The 18,709-nt window shown below is 41.2% G+C and overlaps 1 protein-coding gene across 1 annotated transcript in view; it reads left to right on the top strand.

Annotated features, from left to right (window-relative positions):
* LOC136827744 (E3 ubiquitin-protein ligase trim-21-like) overlaps positions 1-18,709 on the top strand; it is a 94,644-nt gene that overhangs the window by 69,443 nt on the left and 6,492 nt on the right. The window contains exon 3 of the mRNA XM_067085206.1: positions 17,305-17,988. Within this exon, the coding sequence (XP_066941307.1) occupies positions 17,305-17,988 (684 nt within the window). The remainder of the gene's footprint in view (positions 1-17,304; positions 17,989-18,709) is intronic.

The raw sequence follows: 18,709 nt of genomic DNA, 5'->3' as shown, positions 1-18,709 counted from the left end.
TAAACCGAATTACTGTATGTCTGTTATCATAAAATTAAGAAAAATTTCTAAATTACGTCGAACTCGCAGCTTGTGGCAGATATAAACAAACCAAAGCGTCGCCCTGGTGGTGTATCGCAGTACTAATTACATAAACATTCAATGTTTATGGGAAATTTCATACAGAGTCTACTGGAATAGTGTACAAAATCACTGTAAAACATCTTTCAGTAAATATTTACTGAAAGATGTTTTTGTACATGCAACTTACCCGTCAGATATATACTTAGCTATAGTCTCCGACGTTCCCGACAGAATTTCAAAACTCGCGGCACACGCACAGGTAGGTCAGGTGATCTACCATACCGCGCTGGGTGGCGGGAATAGGAACCATTCCGTTTTCTAATCAGATTTTCTCTGTCGCTGGTTCCGCAACATCTGTTGTTGGTTCCTCCTGCTTTGATTTTCGTTTCTCGCTTGCTGAGGATCTGTTTTGGCCTGATTTTGGTGACGTATTGGATCTTTGGTTTGGCATACGCTATTGTGGACTGTTTTTTGGATTTGCTTTTTGGATTGTTCATTAAGATGTCTGATGTTAATGTTTCGCCTGTGTTCCGTGTGTGTGCTAGGCAAGAGTGTAAGGTGAGGTTGCCGAAAGCTTCGGTAGACCCTCACACTGTATGTATGAGGTGTAGGGGGAATGATTGTTCTTCGGACAATAGGTGCAAGGAGTGTGAGAAGTTGTCTGATCAAGAATGGAAGGTTTTGACTTCTTATTTGAAGAAGCTCGAAAGGATAGAGTTAAGAAGGCTTCCTCCAGAAGCTCGAGTAGGTCTCGCTCTGCTGAGCACGAAGTAGAGATTAACACAGTAGACTCTCCTAATCCTTTGGTTTCAGCCCCTTCTCCCTTCATCGAACCTGTGGATTCGTCCTCTGAAATGGCTGCGATGAAGGCGGAACTTCTTTGGATGAAATCGCAACTGCGTGCGATGAAGGAAGGTAAGAGTGATAGTGATATGTGCAGTGTCCCCAGTGCAGTGGAGGGGGCGTCTGATCGGCTCCGCATTGCTCCTAGGCCTAGACCTCTTCCAAACTCCCAGGACCAGTGGAGGAATGTCGAAAGCCGCAGGGAGGATGTAGAGCATCCCCAACGATCAGGCGTCCCTTTAAAGATCCTGTAGTTGCTTCCCAGGCTGCCTTGGATCGCCATAGAAAAGGCATCCTGAAGAAGTGTTTCTTCGCCTGACGCCGTCTTCTCCGAGGCGCGGTTGGAGTTCGGCTGAGGAGTCGCGCCCTCTGAAGAGATCCTGGAAGGCTCCTAGAGTAAAGCTTTTGGACTCGAGCCCTGAGCGCTTCCCGGAGGATTCTCCTATAGTCAGGAAGAGAGCTCAGAGATCCCCTCCTCCTCTCCAGCAGGAGTTAAGGATTCGACGAAGAAGATTTTGATCGGCCTCCAGGAGCAGTTATCGGCACTTGTTGGATCTCTTGCAAAGGATACCTGCGCTCTCTCCTGAAGACGCTCTTATACAAGTTTTCTTCTTCGAGCAGGCGCCCGCTCTCCCAGCAGGCGCACTTCTTCCAGGCGCTCATCATCGGAGGAAACGCCTCCTTCCAGGCGCACTTCGCCTCGCAGTACTTCTCCTTTGGACAGGCGCTCGTCGTCTTCCAAGCTCCTCCTTCCAGCAGACACCGCTCCCTGCCAAGCGTCCTCGCTTAGGGCCTCCTCTCCTGGAAGACTCTCATCAGTGGACAGGACCCCTCTCCTGTCAGGCGCCCGTCTGGTGTCAGGCGCCATTCTCCTGGCAGGCGCTCTTTGTTGGACAGAGTGCTTCTCCATCCAGGCTCGCTTCTCCTGATAGGCGCTCCTCTTCTTTTAAGCCTTCCTCTCCGCCTGCTGCATTGGAGGAAGTATCAGAGGAGGAATCTCCTAAGGACGCTGGAGTTTCAGATTACAAACGGTTGGCTTCAGTTCTGATTCAGGAGTTTGGAGATTCTCTTTGTCATGCTGCCCCTCCTTCTCCGGGATCTTTGTGGGACAGCACCAAGTCAGCAAGACCCTCTTCGTTCGTCAAGATGCGCCCTACGATCTCGATGAGGAAAGCCTTTAAAGGAGTCGGAGAATGGATGCAATCTAAGAAGGATGCAAGCAAGACGGTTTTCTCTTTTCCCCCTTTGAAACTTTTGGGAAAGTCAGGGATGTGGTATGAGACCAAGGAGCCTATGGGGTTGGGGCTCCCCACATCAGCAGATGCAGATTTTTCTAATCTGGTAGACTCCCAGGAGACTTTCTCTTTCATCAGCAAAAAGACTTGGGAATGAGCGAAATGGACCATCTCCTCAAGGGTCTTTTTAGAGTTGTGGAAGTTTTCAACTTTATGGATTGGTCTCTTGGAGCTTTGGCCAACAGGACTCGGGACCCAATTCCTGTGTATGGATGACTTTGTGAGTGTTTTGTCTTGTTTGGACAAAGCCGTGAGGACAGTTCCGCGGAAGTCGCTGCCTTATTCGGAGCTGGTATACTCAAGAAGAGGTCAGTATTCAGCTCTTTCCTCACCAAGTTCGTGTCTCCTCTTCAGAGATCCTCTCTTCTGTTTGCTCCTCTTTCTCCCCACCTTTTTCCTCAAAATTTGGTGAAGGAGATTTCTCGCTCTTTATCAGAAAAGGCGACACAGGATCTTTGGCCCAGTCATCGAAGAGGATCAGACCTGCTGTTCCTCTCGCCAAGAAGGAGAAGGCTCCTTTCAGGAGCCCTTTTCGAGTGGTCCTTCCTCTAGATCCTCCTTCAGAAGCAAAAGACCCGAGAGAAGAGGAAGGTCTTCCTCTTGTCCGATCAAAAGGACTAAGTGAGGAACGAGTACTCCAGACGACAGTGGGTGCCAGACTGTTACAATTCGCCGAAGTCTGGGCACAGAGAGGGGCAGACGACTGGTCCCTCTCCATTCTAAGAAGAGGCTACCTTATCCCCTTCAGGAAAGTCCTCCTTAACATCAACTCCCAGGAGTTATCCGCCAGCTACAGGGATCCCGTCAAGAACCAGGCTCTTCTTCTAGCAGTGGAGCAAATGCTAGAAAAGGAAGCCATAGAACCGTTCAAGAGCTCCATTCCCCAGGGTTTTACAATCGGCTTTTTCTGGTTCCGAAATCCTCGGGGTTGGAGACCGGTTCTGGAAGTAAGCGCCTGAATTTCTTCGTGATCAAGACGAAGTTCAAGATGGAAACTACCTCTTCAGTTCTTTCAGCTCTTCGTCCAGGGGATTGGATGGTCTCCTGGACCTTCAGGACGCTTACTTCAACATTCCCATTCATCCTCGTCAAGAAAATTCCTGAGGTTCGTGATTCAGGGAAAAGTTTTTCAGTTCAGGTCCCTGTGCTTTGGACTTTCGACAGCCCCAAGTGTTCACGGGCATTTTAAAGAATGTGGCACGCTGGCTACACTTAGAGGGAGTGAGGATATCAATGTATCTCGACGATTGGCTGATCCGAGCGCAATCGAAGGAAAGTTGTCTGGAGTACTTGGCGATCACCCTAAAACTGACCCAGTCCCTTGGACTATTAGTAAATCTACAGAAATCCCATGTTGTTCCGCAGCAGAGCATTGTTTACCTGGGGATTCTGATGGATTCTCGGGATTTTCTAGCCTTTCCATCCCAGGAGAGAATAGATCGCTGCATAGAAAAGCTGACAGTCTTCCTAAGGAGAGAACATTGTTTGGCGAGGGAGTGGATGAGTCTGCTGGGGACCATTTCCTCGCTGGAACAGTTCGTCTCCTTGGGAAGACTTCATCTAAGACTGCTTCAGTTCTACCTAAAGGAGAGATGGCACCAGAAGTCTCAGGACTTAGCAACTTCGTTCCTAATTTCGGACAAGGTAAAAGAGGATCTCAGCTGGTGGTTAGACCCTCGAAAATTAAGCAAAGGACTGTCTCTTCAGTTGCAGGCCCTACCCTAGTGTTGTTCTCAGGCGCCTCGGAGTCGGGATGGGGGACAACACTAGGGTCGAGAGAAGTGTCAGGCACCTGGGAAGGAGACCAGGTGAACTGGCACATCAACAAGAAAGAGCTGACAGCGGTACATTTGGCTCTCATCAAGTTCGAGTTCCTAGTCTCAGGTCAAGTAGTCCAAGTGAACTCAAACAACACTACTGCCCTGGCTTATATAAGGAAACAGGGAGGAACACATTCCTTCTCCCTTTGAAAACAGCAAAAACGTTGCTGTTATGGGCGAAGGAGAGGAAGATCAGACTCCTCACCAGATTTGTACAGGGAGAAAGGAATGTGAGGGGTCGACCTTCTCAGCAGGAAGGATCAGGTCCTTCCCACAGAGTGGACTCTCCATTCAGAAGTCTGCAGAAAGCTGTGGAACCTGTGGGGAAGGCCGAATATCGACCTATTTGCAACCCACTGGAATGCAAGACTGGAAAACTACTGCTCTCCGATATCGGACCCGAGAGCAGTTGCAATAGACAGTCTTCTCCTAGAATGGACAGGATTAGACGGGTATGCTTTTCCCCCATTCAAGATCTTGGGAGAAGTGGTAAGGAAGTTTGCGTCGTCGGAAGGCGCGAAACTGACCCTGGTAGCTCCGTTTTGGCCAGCTCAAGATTGGTTCACAGAGGTACTGGAATGGATAGTAGATTTTCCCAGATCGCTTCCACACAGGAACGATCTTCTCAAACAGCCCCACTTCAACAGATTCCACAAGAATCTCCCCGCTCTCAGTCTAACTGCCTTCAGACTATCGAAGGTCTGGTCAGAGCGAAAGGTTTTTCGCACAAAGCTGCGAAGGCTATTGCAAGAGCCAGGAGATCCTCAACCCTTCGCGTCTACCAGTCGAAGTGGGAGGTCTTTAGAAGATGGTGCAGGACCTATAAGATATCCTCTTCCAGTACCTCTGTGACAAACATTGCTGATTTCCTTATCTTCCTGAGGGAACAATGCAACCTCGCTGTATCTACAATTAAAGGTTACAGGAGTATGTTATCATCAGTTTTCAGACACAGAGATCTGAATATCTCTGAAAATAAAGACCTTCATGATCTTATAAGGTCTTTGAAACGTCAAAATTCATGACTTGAAACCTCCCAGTTGGAATTTAGACAGTCTTGAAATTCCTAATGTCTAAGAAATTCGAACCTCCTCATCAAACTTCCTTCAGGGATCTCACCAGGAAGTCACTTTTTCTCTTTTGCCCTCGCCTCAGCTAAGAGAATAAGTGAAATACAAGCCTTAGACAGTAGAGTTGGTTTTAAGGAAGATTCGGCTATATGCTCCTTCAAACCATTCTTCCTGGCGAAGAATGAAAATCCTTCTAAACCGTGGCCAGAACCTTTGAATTAAAAGGTCTTTCTTCAGTGACGGGACATGAGTTGGAGAGGACTCTATGCCCTGTCAGGAGCCTTGTTAAATTCTACTTAGAAAGGAAAAAATTACTGGGAGGATCGGTTGAAAGTCTTTGGTGCTCTGTCAGGATCCTTCACGAGCGATCTCAAAGAATGCGCTTTCCTTTTTTATTAAGGGCGTCATCAGGGAAGCGCATATCTCGTGTGAGGATGAGCACTTCAAGCTCCTTAGAGTGAAAGCACACAAGTGAGAGCCATTGCAACATCCTTGGCTTTTCACAAGACGTTGTCTCTCAGTCTATTATAGAGGCAACTTATTGAAGGTGTAACTCAACGTTAGCATCTCATTACTTATGAGATATTAGAGTAACGTATGATAAGTGCTTCTCTCTAGGAGCATACGTATCTTCGATTCGGTGCTGGGACAGGGAGCTGAATCAATCCTATTTAGTTTAGTTAATTCAGTTGTTTTTTATTGCTTGGTGATGTGTGTTTTTATGGTTGGTTGGAAGAGGGTGGTGGAGTTAAGCCCCCCCTTTCAATTCTTATCACTAACAAGGTTAGGCTTGGTCAGGTGGTCGGGATTGGTTGTCATGTTCCTTGTATCTTTTATGGACACCTAGCTCTGTCATATAAGAGGGATAGCCCCCATTGATACGATTCAGGTGTAGGCTCGGTCATGTAAGTGGGTCAGCCCCCTTTGACACGATCCGCTATAGGCTCTGCCATGTTAGTGGGTCATCCCCCATTGGCACGATCCAGAAGGGCTGTCAGTCATAGGTCACATCCTCGCTGAAGCTCCTGAGGCAAGCAGACTCATAGACAGTATCCATGAAGTCTTCTGCCCAATCAGGTAAGAACCATGGTTTTTTGTTTATCCTACAACATATGTTGTTTCCCGTTTTTTAGTTATTTGCTGTCTCTTGCCCTCCTCCAAGGGTGCCAATCAGCTAAGTATATATCTGACGGGTAAGTTGCATGTACAAAAATGATATTTTTATGATAAAATAAAGTTTTGTACATACTTACCCGGCAGATATATACGATGTGAAGCCCAGCCTCCCCTCAGGAGACAGGTGGAAGAGAAAATCTGATTAGAAAACGGGAATGGTTCCTATTCCTGCCACCCAGCGGCGGGTATGGTAGATCACCTGACCTACCTGTGCGTGTGCCGCGAGTTTTGAAATTCTGTCGGGAACGTCGGAGACTATAGCTAAGTATATATCTGCCGGGTAAGTATGTACAAAACTTTATTTTATCATAAAAATATCATTTTACTGTATTATTAATTTAATGTGATAATCTGGTTTGTTTTTCGACAGCAGCATGTGTGGGCTTTAAATGCTTTTAAATAAGCATGGGAAGAACGCCACCAACAACGCCAACTAGCGGCAGCTTTCTTGAAACTCTTTTTCTACAAACATCGTTATTTTGATTCATCGGGTCGGATTCGGTTTGTTGTTTGAGCTCCGCCTGTTTTTTCTGGTTTACTCAACATTTCCTGTTGAAATCCGATTATGTCGAGTTCTAGTACAGTCGAGGACCGAGGTTCTACTGTATATATATATATATATATATATATATATATATATATATATATATATATATATATATATATATATATATATATATTATATATATATATATATTGTCATAAACTGGGGGTCTTGGTTGGGGAGAAATTGAAACAAGGTTTATATTGATGCTGCCACAAAACCAAGAAAGCCCAGCTTATGAGCAAAAGGAAAAGCTATTTGAAAACTTACCTTAGATTTTCCTGGATTTACAACTGAATGAGAAAGTTCGCCATTTGGAATTAGAAGTCTTTTACAAATTTACAGGGATTTATTCACAGAGACTTTAGCAATGAAACAAGGAGACAAACAATACGACATGATAACTGATGGGCAGACTCATTAATAGGACACATGGAACAATAATGCAATGATTGGCAACAAGCAAGCTGATTAATAAGGGGGGCCAATGTGCAGTACAATCAGTCAATGATAATAATAATAGTTAGTCATGCCCCGATTACACGAAATAGTCTCAGATGATGCAAATGATGAACATTTTCGGGCCACAACGGACTTGGTATCGACTGCGACCAGGAATATCAGGATTGTGGGGTGGCAGACTAAATAACGGAGCACGGATTGCGATCGGGCAGCTTGTCTCTCCTGAAAGAGAGGTCCCAGATTAACCACGGAGACACACAAGGAAATGGAATCCCCCTTATAAATGGGGATACTTTACACAATCAAATATTAACCACTACGTAGCCCAGCAGATAATTAGGATGAAATCACTTAGGCACAATATGGGAATCATAGCTGCGTGGGCTTTAACACAAGCACACGCACTCGCACAAAGAGAAAATTAACACTTGTATTGCTTAGCCTAAATAGCCCTTGAATTGCACTTGGGGAGGGATAATTGATACTTAGCACGGGATTTTTACTTAAATTCAAGGCACATTAATGGCGAGATATGGGAGGCAGGCAGGACTCTTACAAAGGAGGATTGCTTTGTGGAGGAAGGAGTTAAAGTTTAAAGAAATGGAATTTTAAGGAGTTTAAGTAAAAGGGGGAAGGGCTGGTTTACTGACTATTTGCGATGGACACCTTGTCTGATAATTGTGGCGCCAACAGTCATCTTGGCTGTCCGTCGTCGGTAGTTCAACCAGCATAAACGGGGGAGGGGGCGATAGATCCGCCTGGTTCCGAGATGAGAAAGCTTCTGTCTTCCCAAAGCCAGCTGCGTCTTGTGGGGTCTCAGCGTTAGCCCGACATCCCTGCAAATATGTCAAGAGAACCAGCAAAGAGGTGCTTTAAGATTAAAATCCTACCTGGTCCCTAGCTTTAAATGGCCTATTTGACCTCCCCAATACCTACATGCTTCCCCATCACGTGATGGGGGTGAAAAAGAGAGTGCCTATTGTCTCCCAGGATCAGGCGATAAGGGGGTGTTCCCCCCCACTGCTACACACTGGTACTAACAGCCCTGATCTGGTTCAAACTATGCTTGTTTCCGTCCGATGCCTGCCAATTTCCCTAGCCCGACAGTCAAATGAATAGCAGATTATTTCAAAATTAAATAATGCAAAATCTACAGGAGGAAGTGATGTATAATCTTAACAATATATATATATATATATATATATATATATATATATATATATATATATATATATATATATATATATATATATATATATATATATATATATATATAATATATATATATATATATATATATATATATAATATTATTAATATATATATATATATATATATATATATATATATATATATATATATATATATATATATATATATATATATACAGGCAGTCCCCTGGTTCTACGGTGGTTCCGTTCTTGTGTTTAACTGAAATATCGTCAATAGCGGAGAATGGCATACGACGCTAGAAAATGTATAAAAATTTGAAACAAAAGTTATTCAAAAGCCTTACTTTTAATCCTTTGGGTATACTGCATGTTGTTTCTTGATGTTTTACCTACATTTTGATGTGGTGTGTATCCAAAACTGGTGGTTCTGGAATGTAAAAATTTACAATTTACTACAAAGTACAGTACTGTACAGTAAATCCTGTATGCAGTAAAGTATAGAGTACTGTACATATACTGCACAAAAGTAAAATACAACATGTTATACAGTAACACAGGTGTACAGTACACTGTACTGTAATTTATACAAAAGAGTTTATAAAAGATAAAAAAAGTGAATTCCTTACTTTTATTTTGGAAACCCCGTGCTTCTTAACCCTGGAAAATGGTGTGGCCTCATGATTCAGGGGATTCTGGAATGTAAAAATTTAGTATTAGTGTACATATAATACTGTACAGTAGTCCTGCATGCAACAAAGTACAGTACTGTACTGTATAAATACAGAACAGTCAGTATTTTACAGTAGAATAATAAATATATAAAAATTATAAAGAGTTAGGAATTCCTTACCTCATTCAGTGATTGTCAAAGCTGTTACAACATTCAGGCTAGGTTGGGGAGATGGAGATTGTATGCGTGGGGAGCCTGCAATGATAAGGATAAAATTGCTGCAGAGTTTGTACTGTATGTGTTACACTGTTCTGTATCAGTTCAGGTATTTCACAAACCTATGTTCAACAGTACAAAATAAAAATATGAATGCCTTACCTAATTTCAGTGATTTTTAGAAGATGGAGGCGAGGATGAGGGGAGCTCTAGTAAAGGTGCTGGGCAGTCTGGAATATTAGAATGAAGACGTTACTTTATATTTATCAAATGTACTGTACATATGACCATTTATAACATTAAAAACAGTGAAGAATTCAATACCTTGAGTGATTTGAAAGATGTAGGCTACATGAGGAAGGTTTTGTACAGTTCCAGTAGAGGTCAGGTTAAAGGTGCATGTCAGTCTGGAATGATAATGTACATGATAAAGATTAGAATAAAGTACTTCTGTGGATTTCATAAACAGTACACTAATTTTATAAAATGTATAACAATTTATAAAACAGAAAGTGTTCTTACCAAATTCTAGTGGTTGGCTTGCTTACTGGGATGGGCATATGGTAGATGAGAACAGGGGGCTATGGTGTGGCATCTGCAGGTGCTTGAGGTCTGCAATGAAAAGATAGAAATGATACTGTACACAGCAGTACTGTACTGTACTGTATAAGTATAATAACACAATTTAAAACAATGTAGGCTAATAGAAATTTCTAAAAAGTGAAGAATTCCTTACCTGGTGGACATGAAATGGGTGCAGGTGAATTTGGAGTTGAGCAGGGGACACCTGTCATTTGTGGAATGATAAAGATAGAAATTACCACACAGGGGTATGTATGCAATAAGCTACTGTACTGTATACAGTTTTATAAAGTGATTTGAAAAAAAAAAGTCATGAAATCCTTACCTGATGGGGCTGGAGAGGGGATAAGGTCAGCTGAGTTGGGCCGGGAGGAGGCTGTAACATGTGGATCTGGAATGATAATGATTATGTAAAGTTACAGCAAATACTAAAGCAATAGTGTACTGTACAGTGGGTGAAGTGCAGTACACTTTTGTAACATTTATAAAAATTTATAAAACATTAAAAAAACATTAAGAATTCCTTACCTGGTGAAGTTGGGGAGGGCAGACAGGAGGTCCCAACTAGGCTGCCCCTGGAATTCTTCAGGGGGTCAGGACTGTCATCACTACCAAAGAGATCTGGAATGGCACATAATGGAAATAAATTAGGTTATCACGATAGTAAATATAAAATTTGTACCATATGTACAGTACTGTATGTACAAATGATTTCATGCATGAAAATTATAAAAATTAAACACTTAGGAATTCCTTACCTGATAGAGCTGGAAAAGCTGCTGGGGAGGTTACTGCAGGTACAGGTTCAGGCTCAGGTTCTGATTCATAGCCAGGTAGAGTTCTGGGGAATCTGGATTAGGAGTCACTTCTGCAATGATACAAATGATAAAATTTATTGGGTTATGCTGTGTATCTACAGTATGTAAATATAAATTGCAGTAACATTTTTATAAATATTATTACAAGTTATAACAATTTATATTACAGCAGTTAATAAAAATAAAGTTGAGAAATCCTTACCTAGACTAGGAGTGGCAGGTGGTGCTGAAGACTTCTTCACGAAGAAAGAGTCTAGCCTAGACTGCACTTTCTTCTTCAGCTGCTTCTCCTTCAGCGCCTCCCTGTAGCACGTAGTAAGATCCAGCATTCCTCTGCGAATCCTCTCAAACCTGGCAATGTTAGGTCCTCACCCTCAAATGCTGCCAAACATTTCTCCAGGTGAGCAAACCCTCTGTCAAGCCCTTGATTGTTAATTCCTTGACCTTTGGTTGTGGTGCCTCTTCCTCCTCCTCGATCATCTGCTTCTCCAGCTCAATGAGGTCCTCCATGACAATTCCTCTCCGTGGGATGCCAGCAGCTCGGTGACATCCTCAGCTTCCAAGTCCAGTTTCAGCCTCTTGCTTAGCCCAACAATTTTCCTTGTCACAGCCTCAACATCTTCTGCCTGCTCAAACCCCTTAAAACTATTCACAAACTGCGGACACAGTTTCTTCCACGCACCATTCAGAGTCGACACCTTTACTTCGTCCCAAGCACGTGCGATGTTCGTCACAGCATCTGCAATGTTGTAGCCCTTCAAAAATCTTTCAGAGTCAACTCCTTGTTACCTTCAACGGCCCGTAAAGCAGCGCGTATTGTCCTCCTCAGGTAGTATGCCTTGAAGTTAGCAATGACTCCCTGGTCCATCAGCTGTATGAGGATGTAGTATTTGGTGGTAGATACACCACCTTCACATTAGGGTTCATATTACTAAGATTAGCCGGGTGACCAGGAGCATTGTCTAAGACAAGCAGGACCTTAAAAGGCAGACCCTTGAGGCACAATACCTTTCCACTGTGGGCACAAAGTGGTCATTGAACCAGTCCTCGAAGACCATCAAGGTAACCAAGCTTTCTTATTGGACTTCCAAATGACGGGAGTTGACTCTTGAAAATGCCCTTAAAAGCCCTGGGATTTTCTGCCAAGTACACTAGCAAGGGCTTAAGCTTCAAATCGCCACTAGCATTTCCCCAAAGAGTAAAGTCAGCCTCTCCTTACCAGCTTTATGGCCTGGTGCTGACCTCTCCTCCTTGGAAATGTATGTACGATTTGGCATTCTTTTCCAAAATAACCCTGTCTCATCTACATTAAATACCTGGTCAGCAGTGTAACCACCTTCCCCTAATTATCTCAGCCAAACCACTAGGAAACTTTCTGCTGCTACGTCATCAGCGCTAGCAGCTTCACCTTGCAACTTCACATTGTGCAAATTTGCACGAGCCTTGAAGCGGTTAAACCAACCCCTACTGGCGGAAAATTCTTCACTAGCACTGCCTTCCCCATTTTCTTCACCACTGCTGCATGCAGCTCCCTAGCCTTCTCTTGAATCACACTCAGGCTCACTGGAACACGCTTTGGTTCTGGTCTTCCAGCCAGATCAACAATAACTTCTCCATCTCCACTACGTTCTGGCTAACGTTGCTTCACGTTAATCACCGTTGCCTTCATTGGTGCAGCGTCTTGCACATGTTTTAGAATACGCTGCTTGTCCTTCACTATGGTAACAACCATCGTTCTGCTAAGGCCCAAGGCACGGCCTATCTCGGTGTTACTTTCACCCTTCTCCGAACGCTTAATTACGTCGTACCGGACTTCCGTGGTGATGCTCTTCCTCGGCTTCTTGGATGCACTAGCATCAGATGATAAATTCTGCCGTTTTGGAGCCATAGTGAAGGCACAATTCACGAAAAAAACTGCAGCTAAAGAAAAGCAACAATGAGGCAACGTTTGAACTCTGCGGGAGGCAAACACGTGAGTGAGGAAAGGGTTGTTTGGTATTGTTACACGCGCCTGGATGTGATCGACCCAGGAAGGTCGTTGTCGGTCAACTACTGTACAGTACCAATGCAGTTACATACAGAGCGCAGCTACGCTCACGAAACTAGTTCGCTTACAAAGCGGCGTAAAAGCGCCGAAAAAAGTCATAACCTTTGCAATGTATTTTAATAATTGTAACCAGAAACTGATTTTTGATGATTACTGTTAAACCAGAAACGGATTTTTATAAATATACGTAATTGAAAGCGTCAATAAACAGGCTGCGTCGTGAACGGGCTGGCGTCGTTAAAACTTCCTTAAACAAACGTCTCGTAAGCTGGCCTGGATTTTTAATGAATATATCTGAAAAACCGTAAGCCTCGAACGTCGTAAGCCGGGACCGCCTTGTATATATATATATATATATATATATATATATATATATATATATATAGTATTGTAACAATATTTAAAGAATATTTATTGAGAGCTATTTTATAGCTGTACAGTGAAAATTCAACCTTGATACAGCAAGGAGGTAAAGACGGATTACAGCATGCATAAAAGAAAACAATTCAAAAGCTCCAAACTATGTCACAATTATATGACTTCAATAAAAAACTATAATAGATGACATAACTCAAGAACATTGCTCAGTACAGCATCCAAATAAACAAAACTGAAAATGAAAGTGCATCCAATTGAAATATAGGTTTCCAAATTTCTTGCATTTATTATTTTCATATGTTATGCAGTGAATAAGTATGAGATTCACTGATCAGGGATTGAGAAAGAGAGAGAGAGAGAGAGACGATGTTGATAGTTTAAAGTGATGATCCATGAGACCAAGTAAATTGAAGTATAACCATAACAAACCTCCAAGATGTGGGAAAGGAAGGAGCTAGAAGAAAGGTTATGAAGCGAAAAGGTCAGCAAAATTGACCTGATTTGTCCTTGCCAAAAGTGGGAGTTAAAATTGAACCATTAAGAGTAAAGTAGACGTCCTCAAGGAGGCGGAGTTTTGTTCAACATAGGTCCAGAGTTCATTCTGATCAATTTTTAGTTAGAGTTAACTTGAAACCCATTTGGGTAGGGTCTGTGTCACTCTCTCCTCTCTGACATCAAGTAAATTTCTAAGTCCAGAGTGGCTGGCCGTGTGAAATAGTTTAGTGTTAAGAATAAATATGAAAAACCGTGCCCGGCGAAATACTTAACCCCCTCCTGAAAAGTAGAAAGCATTAATAGACAATTTCAACCTAACTTACCGAGTCCCCTGCATTACTATCAAATGAAAATCAACAGACAGAAACGGAGTCATTCATATGTGGTGCACACACAATACAAATAAAAAGGGCACCGCATAACACATATATTGAAATTTTTTTTTAATCTAAAATTTAAGTGGGACAGCAAAATTTCATTCAGAACTTTCTATTATAGTACACGTGCTTGATAACAGGCGCAAACAATGAGAGCTTGAAGTCAGAAGGTTAATCCAGGATTTACAAGGTCAATTTAAGACGAGATTAGGTATTCCCAAAGGTAATCGGCTTCTCTTGACAGATGTAGGATTAAAAGGACATCGAAGAAGAGGCAACACTGCACTGTCTCTGTCAGAGTGGCAAAGTCTCTTCCTAAAATGGCCGTACTATAGCGGACTGATGAAAAATATAAAAATAAGTTTACAAGAAAGCTCCTATAATTGACAGATGACATACAGATATCCCTGAGGATGGGGATTATAAGGAACAGATTCACCCGGAATCCAACACAGTTGAAGAATTAGTGGACCTACCAAAACAACATAATATATAAAATTCCATGCTTGGACTGCTCTTCTTTTTATATAGGTCAATCTAGAAGTGAGAATTAAGCAGCATAATTTTTCTGCCAAAACTGGGTAAACATCCAATGCAATATTCATTCATTTAAGTGAAAACTCACACAGGATCAATTGGACTGACAGTTCAGTGATTGCCAGATCGAAAGATGTCTCTTCATGAAATCTTTTAGAATCTGCTATTATACAGCTTACTTCCAGTGTAATTTCAACCTTAGCCCTGGCATGTATTATCTGGACCCATGTATTATTAAAATGTTCAAGAAGACCTTAAATATAAAATCATGGCTTAATTACTAATTAGTTACTTCCTTATATATGTTTTCTATGTATTCATATCTTTAATAGTTTTTGAGAATGTTCATTTTGAAAAATTTATATTCTCTACTAAAAGGAGAAAATATGTTGTACTTTTATGAATATGTAATCAGGTTATTCATTCCCTGTATAATTCTTTAATTGACTCCTCCCTGCTTTTGAGCCAGTTGTCCTAATCCTTTGTAAAACCTCTGAAAGATTTACCTTTGTTTTGATAGGTCCACTAAATCTTCAATTGTGTTGGATTCCAGGTGCATCTGTTCCTTATATTCCCCATCCTCAGATATCTGTCCGTCATATGTCAATTATACGAGCTTTCTTGTAAACTTATTTTATATTTTTCACCAGTCTGCTAGTAAAGGACCGCTGTGTTGGAAGGCCTAGCAACCACTCCATTGTTTCATTTTTCCTTTGTGGCATTTGCCTTTATGTAAATTCATCATGTTCCAATCAGTTACACACACACACACACACACACACACACACCCATATGTATATAATGAAATCGAGTCTGTATAATGGAATAAACTAAATATCTTAACATAAGCACGAGGACATACAGAAAATCATCGATAAAGACACAGAGAGCAAAACAGAAACGGGGCGATAACTAACTAAGCGATTCCAGATGCTGAGTTTGAACGGTCATCGCCCATACGAATTAAAGTGTTTATCTTATACAGCACAGGGCAAACAAAAGAACTAATTGAAATCTTGACCTTGCCCAGTGACCTCTTGCACACCGTGACATTAACACGATAACAACCGTTGAACAAAATGTATAAATAAGTAAATGTAAAACATTAATGGAAAAGGGAAGCCCATCTGGGCGAAACTTGGGAAAATTATACCAGATTTCGGCATTGAATGAATACCCTTATGTACGAAAACTCTGGAAGCCGAGCAGTTAGAAAAAGGCATCAGGGTAGTGAGTGTGTGATATGTGTGGAGAAGTGACAGTGAAAGCTCAAAATGTCTTGTGAACTTGTATAAAATTTCTAAATGCCCATAGACTAAGTGAAATTCTAAGTCCAAGAATTTCACTACTACCCATTTAAAGGTGGCAAATTTATATACAGTTTGAACCCAAAATAAATGTATTTAAGAGGAAACAATTTTCATTTAACGCAAGATATATAAAAGGAAAAACTTATGAAAATTTTGAAGATAGCCGACATTTGAGCACAATAAGTGAAGCTCCAACATACTTAATTATCGAGCAACTTGTTCTTATGGAAGAGAAAGTACGCAGAACAACAGACAGTTTTCAAGAAGTGAATACCTTCCCTACTACATATATATATATATATATATATATATATATAAGGTGGTTTCAGTTAAAAAGAAGATAATGGTCACTGACAAAATCGTATTTTAATTGCTGAATCGTGGATGAACTTCATTTGCAGAAAACCCCCATTTTGCTATCCATTTCATATGCTTACACGGAAGGCTCATTAGCATTGCAACAGACCCAATTACTTCTATCATGCAAGCACTCTTGTACTTCCATAATATTAAAGACCTTCCTTTCTGGTGCCTCTTCCCCATCATCTGACCTGCACACCAATGTGTCTTATTCCATTCTTTCCACAACACTGAAGCATCTCACATAAACTAACACATTTCACGAGGTCTTTGTTTTTTTTTCACATTTTCTTACCGTAGCAATTATCCCTACACCACCTATGCTGTACAAATCATTGCCTCATCAGCACCAACCTTTGTTCATCATTCACATTCAGCATCCACACTTCAGTTCCATAGAGGAGAGTTGGTTCAACAATCATTTTCAGTTTTCCATCTTGGGATGTTCTAGACACTTCAGTTCCTCTCCCAATTTTTTGCATACACCTTCTTACCTCCCTTGCTTCACCTACCCTGACTCACCTCTTCTCTCATCCTACCACCATCTGATATATTTACTCTCAAATACCTTGATGAGTCAACCCCTTCCATTCTCCCGCCATAACTCTTTAACATTCATTTCATTTCGCCTTCTCCTTGGTGTCATATATCCTCATAGCCTAGCTCATACCATTCTTAGAAACACTTCAGATTTTTCCCATAAGTACAGGCTGAATTTGTAGATTTTCAATCTATTATACTATGAGAGCAAAATGGATGTTTTGAAATAGTGCTGATTGAGATTTCTTACTTAGTATCAGGTACTTTTTAAAGTTTTTCTTTACAGAATTACTTTACCATAACGAAGATAAATCTAAATTTTAATTATTATATAAGAAGGACGAACACTTAATCACTGGCAAACAAATTTAGTCTGTTCAGGTTACTGAAAATTCCTTTCTCATTGAACATTGTTTTTCTTCTGTTATAATCAGTAGCAAAGTTACCATTTCATATGAGTGTATGTTGTAAAACTATACGCAATCTCTCATTTATTTACAAAAGATTCATTGTTTGCTATCTTTTCTAGGCTTACAATCCCCTTGAGTGTGACATCTGTAGCAATGAGTTCAGTGACGATCACTGCCCGAGGATCCTCCCTTGTTCCCACACGTTATGCGGCTGTTGCATCGATAAGCTCATCTCCAGCCAGACGAAAGCTTGCCCTGTTTGCAAGAGGGCATTCACAGCAGTGTCAGCCGAAGACCTGTTACTCAACAGGAACCTCCTCGATGCTGCAAAGCACAAAGGAGCCAAGCCTTCTTCGAGAGGATCAGTGTCTTCTTTTGAAGAGTTCATTAACGGTTTCAGGGTGAATTTTACTCAGAAGTGCCTCGCTGACTATGAGGAAACAGAGACTCTGGTATTGGATGCCCTTGAAATATTAAAAGGGATGAAAGCTGATGCCCTTGAAAACCAAAGAGGAGCTGAGGGACTTACCCACATGCTGCAAAAGTTGAAGCTTTTAAACAAAAAAACTTTGAGCAAAATTAATCAGAATTCCAAATTGCTGACGGGCCGACTAAACGTTATACGACATAAGAAAGCAAAGATCAAGAAATCTGATGATGAACTGAAAGAAACAAAAGGCTTTTCTGCAGCTGGAGTCATTATGGACGAAACTAAAGGGATTCTAAATGAAGCTCCGGAGGAAATCCAAGAAATCGAGGCGCTTCTTCAGAAGAACGAAAGAGAAAAAGAAGATATTATTAAGGTGAGGTTTTGCTCTCTCTCTCTCTCTCTCTCTCTCTCTCTCTCTCTCTCTCTCTCTCTCTCTCTCTCTCTCTCTCTCTCTCTCTCTCTCTCTCTCTCTCTTAATTATTCAACCTCCTACACGTAAAATTACCATTTCTTTTCTTACTCCTATTATTTCAATCACCTAAGTAATTAGAATATCTTCAAATTATTCATTGAATATTAAAGAAAGCTTCTGTTAGTGTGTACTTACCAATATATTTTTTCCATGAGGCAATTTTGATAAACATTTATATATTTTCTGTCTGTTATCTTTATGAACTAAATCTTTTGTATAATCCGAAAAGTTGTTTGGTATCAGTAAACGTTATGATCCCGTAATCAGTCATGATATGAAATGAGTACGCGTTGTAGTTGTGCTATTAAAAGTTTTCTTATAATTTTTGTCTTGATAAGGCTAATTAATGAACATTTTTCCTGATTTCTCTCTCTTGACTTGTCATTCTAGGAAAGTCTAAGCACAAAATAAGGTTGGAAAATGTCTCGGTGGAATTAGGGAGAATAGAAGACGAAAGTTCTGTGAACATCACGGTAAAGTCTTTCTTTTTCTTACATATAGGGAAAAATTAATAGTTACCAATAAATTGTCTGTTAAATATTTTCATCTTAAACATGCATTAGGAAGATAATATATTGCGAATTAAATTTTTTTTTCCTATCTTCAAGATAAAGACAAAAGT

This window comes from Macrobrachium rosenbergii, chromosome 42, assembly GCF_040412425.1.
Source record: "Macrobrachium rosenbergii isolate ZJJX-2024 chromosome 42, ASM4041242v1, whole genome shotgun sequence".
Taxonomy (NCBI): domain Eukaryota; kingdom Metazoa; phylum Arthropoda; class Malacostraca; order Decapoda; family Palaemonidae; genus Macrobrachium; species Macrobrachium rosenbergii.
Note: the sequence above shows the minus strand (reverse complement) of the source record. Positions and strands in the feature narration are given on the sequence as shown.